The 10564-nt window shown below is 35.6% G+C and overlaps 2 protein-coding genes across 2 annotated transcripts; one reads left to right on the forward strand and one right to left on the reverse strand.

Annotated features, from left to right (window-relative positions):
* The first annotated feature begins 575 nt into the window (after positions 1–575).
* Positions 576–4392, forward strand: LOAG_09359 (proteasome subunit alpha type-1). The gene is made up of 9 exons (XM_003144887.2): positions 576–638; positions 875–976; positions 1548–1651; positions 1963–2051; positions 2351–2421; positions 3088–3217; positions 3347–3426; positions 3636–3758; positions 3990–4392. The coding sequence occupies exons 1-9, from the start codon at positions 591–593 to the stop codon at positions 4020–4022; spliced, it is 780 nt and encodes a 259-aa protein (XP_003144935.1). The 5' UTR covers positions 576–590; the 3' UTR covers positions 4023–4392.
* A 1668-nt stretch (positions 4393–6060) lies between these two features.
* On the reverse strand, positions 6061–10245 carry LOAG_09360 (hsp70-like protein; the record flags this gene model as incomplete). The annotated part of the gene is made up of 9 exons (XM_003144888.2): positions 6061–6824; positions 7087–7251; positions 7366–7635; positions 7820–8065; positions 8188–8301; positions 8407–8792; positions 9091–9379; positions 9469–9706; positions 10082–10245. 9 exons carry the CDS (start codon positions 10243–10245, stop codon positions 6684–6686), a joined length of 2013 nt encoding a protein of 670 aa, XP_003144936.2. The 3' UTR covers positions 6061–6683.
* Positions 10246–10564: the final 319 nt, after the last annotated feature.

A 10564-nucleotide genomic window follows, 5' to 3' on the forward strand; every position in this document is an offset into this window, starting at 1 on the left:
ATATATATATATATATATATATATATATATATATATATATATATATATATATATATATATATATACTTGCCATATTTCAATCAGTCGTTTGTGATGCCTTGTTCTATTCATTCGGAAAGAGTCTACAGGTACCAATCGATTTGAGTAAGCTATCAATTCCCGAATTTTACTGTGATAGGCGCTTAATACCTGTGATGTGATATATTTAAGAGTGCATCATACTTGCATATTTCACTTTTGCTTGCGACTGGTTTTAAATAAAATGTGGTTTAGCTGATGAACAGTTGGGTCCAAGTAATTTCTGATGAACTTATATTTCGGCTAGGACGTTGAATATTGATGGCTTTGGTTAAATTATTTCGTTCTCTATAATTTATTTCGATTACAAAGGAGACAATAGCATCGGGATAATGAATTATATCATAGCACGAAATTTACTTATATGATGAAAACTAGTTTCAAGTCACAGTTGATATAATTATCTTAGAATAAAATTAGGTATGGCTGGCTCAAGTAAGATAGATGGAAATTGTAGTAATTTGGAAAACATTCTCTGGACGAAGTGTATTTCTCTTACTTTCAGATAAAAGATGTTCCGTAACCAGTACGACAGTGATGTTACGGTTTGGAGTCCTCAGGTGATTTCAAATGTTTGATAGTTCTTCGATAATAACGTCACGTGTTCAAACACGTGATAGTGCTTGGTATTTTAAAGTCAACAATTAATTGCTCAATTTTTACGGCTGTACAATTCGTCGCCTGCATCCGATCTTTCCGATCAGAGTTCAGAATTTCATCTCGCTGATCCTGATAATCGGTGAGACCTTTTAGTGTAGCAATAGTTCAGAGAGATTGTTCACTCTCATTATTTCAGGGTCGACTTCATCAGGTTGACTATGCTGTTGAAGCAATGAAACAAGGTAGTGCTACTGTCGGGGTGAAGAGCAATACGCATGCTGTTCTGGTGGCGTTGAAGGTAAAATTTAAAACTGTTTCGTAATCACTCTTTTGTTCTTGTTCGTTGCTGTTTGTAAAAAGATGCAGTAAAACCTGACTTCACACATATCAGCAGGATTACTCGGTCATGATTGCGGTAATTTCATTGTCATTACAATACGCTCACATGCCGACTGCACAACCAATCGTAGCATGCATCTTGTGACTGCAAATGTATAGTATTTTCCATGTGTAGTTCGCACATCAGACTATTTAATGCTAGCGGCCATTACTACTTTTCCCAACAGATGTGCTTACATAACTCTCGAGAATGCATAATTCATGTGTTTGCATAACCAATCAATTTTCCAACTTATACTATCCTATATTCGGTTTAATTGAGATAATACAGTTAAAATTGACGAGCCTTCTTGTGGAAATATTTATCTTGTACGAACCATTCATATACTGCTCAAATTGTTCCTGCCTTATCGTAGTGATTGTGGCATATGTCTCAATCGCAGTCGTCGTCTGCCGTGGATATGAAGAAATATTTAAGTTGAATTCTGTGGGAATATTTTGAATCACTAATGTATCTTATAAACTTATAGCGTGCTGCCAATGAATTATGTTCGCATCAGAAGAAAATTTATGAACTCGACACGCATGCTGGTGTTTCTATTGCAGGTCTTCTTTCTGATGGTCGCATACTTGCGTTAGTATTGGATTTTTTATTTTTGCACCTTGAAGCGAAGGAATGCAACATTCATTTTGATGTTCCAATAACAAATGATCATTACTAGTCAATGATGAGACAGTAGCATTTCATTTTCGTTTGAATTTCATTGCAGTTTGGTATATATTCATTCCAGTGGAATCGGATATCACTTATTACCATAATCTGTTGAACAGAGAATCCATTAGTAAAGAAACTTAAGAGATAGGTGCTTATTCACTCATCCTTGTTTTTCTTTTAATGAATTCTTGCGCATCTATAAAACTATATTCAGTTAAAATCTGTTTTAGACGTTTCTTGCAAACAGAATGTTCAGCGTGGAGATGGGATTACAAAGAGCCGGTCCCTATTCAGGTTTTAAACAACCGAATTCAACTGAGTGAGTTCATTTTACCATAACATTTGATATTAGAAATCTGTTATTTAAAAACATCTGACTGGAAGTGTTTACATGTATTGTATGATGTAGAAGATGATTAGGATAGGAAGAAATGAACAGTTCGGTATAACAGAGAATCTGCAAATTTATATATCAAACTTCAAACTTAATATCAATGATTATAGAGTGACTTGAAATTTCTGAGTCCTAAGAATTCAAATTTCCAAGCGAAATTTTGGAACTGAAGCTTACGAATAAAAATTATTGCTTTTTCTGGACTCTTACGATAATTTTTACAGAACTGCAGGCAAATACACAGATTTACGGAAGACGTCCGTTTGGTGTTGGACTTGTTATTGCTGGTTATGACGTAAGTTTTTTCCTTCTATTTTGGTTCATCAGTGACACTCTGTTTTCACTTCTTTGACTGGAAATTTTGCAAGAACACTATGTCTTGAACATATAATTTTGCCACACATCATAGTCACTAGCGAGGATCAATTTGTGATCGCGACGCATTGGGTTTGATACAATTTAGAAAGCACATCAAAGCTAAATTAGTGGATTTGGATAATTCTTTTTCTATTGCAAGATTAAAGCTCACCTATTTCTGATCTGTACTTAATGTGCTTGTATTTTAGAGGTAGAGGGGAAGAATGTAAGACTTGTTCCTTAATTGTTTTGTATAAATGGACGAAGCATGGAAGCACTTTCGATTTTAAATGCTGGACAGGCATAGGAAAAAAATAATAAATTGTTATAGATTTACTCTTAGCTTTTCTGCTAAATACTTTACCTATTTCTCTTAGTATCATGCATCGTACAGCAGAGTGCTGATATATGGTAGGACGCTGCGCTGCATTTCATCTATGATGTTTTTTATAAAGCATCATCCGATACTGTTGATAATACTCTGTGATATAATAATATTCCGTTGTCTTTTCACATCCTTGTTGTTTACTCAGTTTATTTCTCAATTTTGTAAAGGAATGATGCTGTGAAGATTGGTTTTCTTGTGCGATATTTCACATTTCAGGAAAGGGGAACACATATCGTAAAAACCGACCCATCAGCAGAAGTCGTCGAAACACTGGCGAGTTCAATAGGTGCTCGTTCTCAAAGCGCACGCACATATCTGGAGCGCAATTTGGATCAATTTCCTGCTGGTTTGTGCTTATTATCAGCATATGAATCTATTATGGATTTATTTCGATTCTGAATTTGTTTAGCAAATGTTTATCATTTAGTCGAAAGGATTCTGAGTACAGATTCAAATTTTATATGCATATTTGCAGCAAGTGTTGAACAGTTGGTTGAGTTTGCACTCCTGGCACTGAGAGATACGCTACCCGCTGAGGACAGCTTGTCAAAAAAGGTAATTCTCTCTGATTCCTGTTTAGACTTAAAGATTTTGCATAATTTCTACAGATCTGGAATTTAATCAGTATTTTGTGTTTATGTATTGGTTACTCCGACTTCAAAGTAAAAATCTTCAATTTTTTCTCTGGAGCTGCAACATTTAATTGAAGTTTTATAGGTTTAGAATTTTTCCTCTAATTTATCAACTTGGTATAATGCATTTAGAATACAACAATTGCTGTTGTGGGTAAAGACATGCCGTTCAAAGTAATGGAAGACGACGATGTAAAACCATTTTTAGACCGCATTGCAGGAGTTCCGCGAACCGGTCAACAGAGCGGCGGTGAAGTATGTTTACAATTTCTTTTGAACATTTCGATACTAACAGGAAGCATGTTATTTTTCACTTAACTGCTAATGGTTCTCCACATCTCTTCCATCCATTTATTTTTAGTTTCAACTTATTTTATATGACAAATCTTTTCTAGTAGTTTCGTACTTTAGGAGTTGGATTTCAATAGATTGAATTCATAATATTTTATCCATCAAAAACATAAATCAGATCAGCACGTTTTTCAGCAACAAGCAACGGCGGAACCTATGCAGTTATGATCTTAGTTTATGTATAACAACTGTTTCAATGTTGCAAGTATCAGTTTACTTTTCATTGTGAATATTCATTCATGAACTTCGATTCGTATTAGCATCAGAAAAAAGAGAGAAATGAGAATAAGAAGGTAACATACAGTTAAGGAATGTATTTTAGCATTTAATAGAAAGAGAATAAGATGGAGGAAATGGAAAAGATAAATGAGCGCCTTGGTCATTTAACATCTGTCGGTTAGGAAGTAAAATTTATCAAAGGAATAACATATCGCATAAAACTTCGGTATTTTTAGAGATTCAGTTCTTTGTACTACTTCCTTTGACTAATTTAATATATAACACTGTTATTGACTGACATGTTTGAATAAGTTCAATACATTGTTAGTGAAACTTGATACCATTATCAGCTATAAATTTAACTTCGTTTCATATTCATTTATTGCTCTGTTTTTTTGTTGGAGTAAACACTTTCACTTTTATCTCCTATATGTACCGTTTCTAAAATGGACCATTACTGTTTGCCACATAATAAGATAAATTTAAATTTGAAAAGAATTGCCCAAAGTCTGAATGGTGTGAAACCATTTTTGGAAACTGATGGAATGCAGGCAAACTATTTCCACATTTTCTGGATCTAAGACCATATTCTTGCTCTCTGTTGGAGCAACCTTTGAAGAAGTTGGGCAGGTGGGTGTCATCATCAAAATACTTCATCAATAAACGAACGTATGAATCATTAAGGTCATGCTGCGGACACATCGTCATTACAAGTTTCCTATTTTCCTGCATCCTCAGAAAAACATTTTCTTGACATCAAGTTACTTAATTTAGTAATATAGAAGCTAATGGAGATTTTTTCATCAAAGTGCATAACAAGTGCAAGAATTCGGTAAAATAAGCTCATAAACGACAGTTGAGCGTGCAAAACTATAACCAGAGTTTTAGGGGATGATGGGAAAGTTCCAAGCTCAAAAGAAAGTAATAAGATTGCGTAGTCCTGTCGTCCCACCTTGCAATAAAGATATTTATTTAGAATGAATTCGATTGACAATTTGATTAACAAATGGATCTGAACGCTCACATAAAAATAGATCCAAAGGCTCCAATTTCCTTCGTAATCTGATGTTGACTCCGTTCGACATGAAGTTAAATTTCAAGCATTAGTTTTGTTAAGAAGCATTTGAACTATACATTTATCACCCACCATCTTTTCGTAAAATTCCACCTGCCAAGATTTGAAGGAGCGGATACATAGGTAAGCGTTTCCATTTCTCTTGCTGTTAGAAATTAATATTTTATAACACAACGACAAATCTTACCAAATTGTTTCCCAAATATGCTCCTCTTTTGTCATTTGAACTGATCTGAATTGGATTAGGATTTGGGCCAGGTTAAACCGAATGAAAGTACTATGAAGTGAAATAAATTAAACTGAATTATCTCATAAATGTATGCAGAAACATAATATTCCACTTTTTCAATAAACAAAAACGCTATCACGAAATCACAGTGATTGCAATCGTAGCATCTCAGTGACCACTGAAGCTTATTTTTATGATGCATTTGAAAAGATATCGGAAATATGATCAAAATTTAGATGTGGATTTTTTTTGAAACAGAATCCCTGAACACTTACCTTCATAAGTTACCACTTCAATGCAAGTTCCTCATCCCCATTATTGACCATTCGTGGACTGCAATACTTTCCACCAGTGCAATAACACTACCGCGTACATGGACTTTCGAAATTGCCGCCTTATAGAAAAGTTTACAGCGACAGATGATTCATTTCCAATTTCCCTCAACTATTCCATCCTGCAAAACTCCAACAGCTCTCAGCGAGACGAATCAAAAACCCTTTAATCCTTCCCATATGTTCCCAAAGCCCATATTTAGGGCACATAATAAAGCTTCAAGCTGTTTTCCTGTCATATTAAGGCGCTATATGACCATAAATACACATTTTATTTCTTAAATAAGGATAAACAAACAAACGAAACGAAACATATATATGCAAAACATTTTCCATAACACAGATGAAGCATCGGGAATTAAAGTCATTGGAAAAATGTACAAAACAGTTGCAAATAGATCCAATCAAATGAGATGAAAAATTAATTTATTGCCGCAAGAACTTCAGTAAATTAAAACCGATTGACGTCAGAAATACTTGATGTAACGAAAAACTGGTAGCGAATTGTGCTATTCTGTACTTATATATGTTTATTTGAATTTTATTTCCCGCTGAGTTACATGTAAATTAAGTAATGCAGTTGAGGCCGAAAAAAATCGCTATTCTGGAGAAACTCAAAATAATAGTGATCATTAAACACGTTCACTATAGAAAGATACAACAAACGCTAACCGTACCAAGCTTAATAAAGCCAGAATTTATTAGAAACTAAAAAGGGAAACTTAGAAGTAAAGAAAAAACTAAAGGAACAACTTGATGTTGTACTCAGAAGTGACAAGCTTCAGATATCGGTCGATTCGAAATAAAGTTATTCTGGTTAATGTATGGAGGACAGGTGGTTAACATCCTGACCTTGTTAAACAACAAACAAAATACGAGGTCACGACGCTAATTAAACCCGACTTATTCAAGATCCTCACTGGCGTAAAATCGTCCGAAAAGAAGGAAAAACAAAAGAGAAACGACGGAATTTTCTAAAGTTCATCCTTGTCCTCGCCCGGTGCGGCACTTTCTGGTGGCGGCACACCCTGATCTTTGTATAACTTGCCAATAATCGGTTGTACTTTGCTTTCCAAATCTTTCTTATGCTCTTGCAACTCCTCAACAGATGCATCCTGAAAAGAACATGTATTACCACAACTGTAGGAAAATACAAGAACTTTTTGCTTTTATGGCAGTTTCCCTATCCCTGAAATGGTTTTTCTATCTTACTAATAGTATAAAATAAAGGTTCCTTCAACTGCACTATTTCCTTGAAAACACTCCAAATTGGAAAAGTACACGGATGAACGGCTAAAGGAACTTCATCCCTCGGAAAACTTCACGAACTTTCGGTAAAATTCGTTCTCGCAAAGAAGGAAATAAATGAAAACTTACCTTGTGGCTTTCAAGCCATGAAATGGCATCATCAACGGCGCTTTCAATCGTTTTCTTGTCACCATCATCCAATTTACCACCCAATTTCTCTTTATCACCAATTTGGTTCTTCAATGAATAAGCATAACTTTCCAATTCGTTCCTTGCTTCCACCTGCTCTTTCACCTGGAATATCCATATTATACCTAAACGGTGCATGGCAGACCACAAAAACCATTTAGCCTATGTTGAATATTTTAAGCATCGCAGAAAGTACCAAATAATAAAAAAGCTAGAAACCTTCTTGTCTTCATCAGCGAATTTCTCCGCATCGTTTATCATCCTCTCAATATCTTCTGGTGACAGACGGTTATGATCATTTGTGATCGTAATTTTATTCTTGTTCCCTGTACCTTTATCCTCTGCTGTGACGTGTAGAATGCCATTCACATCGATTTCAAACGTAACCTCGATCTGCGGTACACCTCGCGGTGCAGGTGGGATACCCGTCAAATCAAACTTGCCCAAGATATGGTTGTCTTTTGTCATTGGTCGTTCTCCTTCATAAACCTGAAACATTGACTCACTGGTTAAATTTATGTATTCTAATAAATGCAGATCTCATTTCTTCGTAAGCTTTTGCTATATCCGTTACTATGCATTCTGAAATAGTATTAAAACAAAGAAAGAGACATAACAAAAACGCCAATATCCCGAAATGGAAAAAAAAACTGTACTTCGCTACAAAGCAAACCTGAATAGTGACTGTTGGCTGATTATCAGCTGCCGTAGAGAAAATCTGACTCTTCTTGGTAGGGATAACAGTGTTCCTGTTAATAAGTTTTGTCATAACACCACCAATTGTTTCAATGCCAAGAGTCAAAGGGTTCACATCTAACAGTACAATGTCACCAGTGCTTTCTTCACCCGAAATAACACCAGCCTGGACTGCTGCGCCATATGCTACAGCTTCATCTGGATTGATACCACGCGACGGCTCCTGCAAACCACAAGTAAAATAATTCCAAAATAACACTAGATCAGAGACCTCAATGTGAAATCCTGAATACTGAGTCCTTTTTCCTCCTTCTTTAATTCTGTTCAGAAATAGTATAGTTTCACCTTTCCATTAAAGAACTCCTTAAGGAGTTCCTGCACTTTAGGAATACGAGTAGAACCGCCAACAAGAACAATTTCGTCGATATCTTTTTTCTGGATATCGGAATCTTCCAAAACCTAGAAAGGATAGATACTATCAAGATCCAGACTTAAAATGAGATAGAAGATGAAAGTAAAACGGTGTCAAGAAAAAATAAAAATTATCTCCCAACAAAAACTAACTTTCTGCACTGGTTTTAGTGTTGAACGGAACAAATCCATGTTTAATGACTCAAATTTCGCTCTCGTTAGCGTTTCAGAGAAATCTTCATTATCGTACAGCGATTCGATTTCCAGCCGCACTTGATGCTGTGTGGATAATGCTCGTTTCGCCTTTTCTACTTCCCGTCGTAATTTCTGCACAGCACGAGTATCTTTTCGTAAATCCTTGCCGGTTTTCTTCTTGAATACTTTGATAAAATGTTCCATAACTCGCTGGTCGAAGTCTTCACCACCCAAGTGAGTATCACCATTGGTAGCTAGCACTTCGAAAACACCATTATCAATCGTCAACACCGACACATCAAAAGTACCACCACCAAGATCGAAGACAAGAATATTGCGTTCACCTGAAATCAAAATTGCATCATAACACTGCCGAATTTCATATTTAGAAAGAACAAACCTCACAAACTCTAAGACTTTAGAGACTTCCGCCTTTTTATTCAGTTAAAATCAAACTAGATATCCATATTTGAATAAAATTGGTAATAACACAGAAATCCAAGTAATCGATATTTCAGAGTCCACATGAGTAAACAAAATGAAATCATCGCCATAAACAGACCTTGCAAAGAGGTCGATATTGCAGTAATCCAAAGAAATGTTACATACTTCCTGAAATTCAAAAAATCTACAAAAACTTGCCCTCCTTCTTATCCAACCCATAAGCGATAGCAGCAGCCGTAGGTTCATTGATGATGCGGACAACATTGAGGCCAGCAATAGTACCTGCATCTTTGGTAGCTTGACGCTGTGCATCATTAAAGTAAGCGGGTACCGTGACCACTGCATGTTCCACTTTCTTTCCTAGATATGCTTCCGCAATTTCCTTCATTTTGCCGAGTACCATTGCTGAAATCTCTTCAGGGGCGAAGGTTTTTTCGGCTTTGCCAACTGTCACTCGTACCATTGGTTTGTTCTTTTCATCCAGAACCTGAAAGATTTCAGTTTCGGTATTGGGGTCGAACATGCAAAAAAATTTTTTTTTTACTGATCCTAAAGTCAGTAAAAAAGAAAACTCACATTGAAAGGCCAGTGTTTAATATCTTGCTGTACAGTCGGATCCTTATATTCTCGACCAATCAGACGCTTAACATCAAAGACAGTATTTTTCGGATTTGTTGTTAACTGGTTTTTAGCAGCATCACCAATAAGACGCTCACCACCATCACCAGTGAATGCCACGTACGAAGGCGTAATTCGATTACCTTGTTCATTGGCAATGATTTCCACTCGTCCACTTTTATAAACGCCGACACAGCTGTAAAACATTCAGTTTTCATCGACTATTTGAATTCTTTACATCCTTTGAATAATTACGCATACCAGAACTTGGTTAATTTCATAAGCATGTCTCTACATTAAAACCCTCTCAATCGTCGCTGTATGCAAGACTAAAATTATCGTATAATGAATTCTGAAGAGAAAACTATCACGAGCTATTTCATTTCCATCAAACGGCAATTAACACAGAGGAATAATTTAATAAGTCGCGATATACTAATCTTGCTCTTCTGTCTGTTATGTACAATAAGTTAACTATAGATCCCGCAAATTATAAAATGTGAAATATTCCTTCTCAACTTCCCCTTTATTGTCTGACTTGAATGGAAATAAGTGAGAAAGAATGGACAACCTGTATGTGGTACCAAGATCAATTCCAATGATAGTGCCGTATTTCACACTTTTATCATCTTTCGAACCATGGGTATCATCTTTCTTACCATCCTGTGGGAAAACATCGACAACTAGAAGGGCCACAACAACAAACAACGGTAATGTCTTCATAGTCTGAAACATTAATTAATTAATTAAGAGCTGAACAGACAGCAACAGTGCAAAAGTTTCCGTTTTAGTCATACATGCAGATAAGAGGAAGAGACAAAAAAAAAAAAAGAAAAATCCTTAAAGACATTCGATTCATAATACCAAGAATTTATGCTGTACTGTTAGATCGATAAGAGTGATTTTTTTTTCACGAAATTTAACCTATCATCATCACTATGTTATCTTAATCATCAAATCCACAGCGGGACATTACCACTAATTTATGTCGCGATAAATCACAGAAAGGCAAGCATTTTCTGGAAGCACAAAATCGACTCAAATCATTGGAAGA

The sequence above is a fragment of the Loa loa genome, assembly GCF_000183805.2.
Source record: "Loa loa unplaced genomic scaffold supercont3.21, whole genome shotgun sequence".
Taxonomy (NCBI): domain Eukaryota; kingdom Metazoa; phylum Nematoda; class Chromadorea; order Rhabditida; family Onchocercidae; genus Loa; species Loa loa.

What these genes read in the sequence shown, in the direction of transcription:
- LOAG_09359 (XM_003144887.2), top strand. Translation starts at nt 591, where the DNA reads ATGTTCCGTAACCAGTACGACAGTGATGTTACGGTTTGGAGTCCTCAG. An exon ending in TCTGATGGTCGCATACTTGC is followed by an intron (nt 1,652 to 1,962) that starts GTTAGTATTGGA and finishes AATCTGTTTTAG; the next exon opens with ACGTTTCTTGCAAACAGAAT. An exon ending in AGGACAGCTTGTCAAAAAAG is followed by an intron (nt 3,427 to 3,635) that starts GTAATTCTCTCT and finishes TAATGCATTTAG; the next exon opens with AATACAACAATTGCTGTTGT.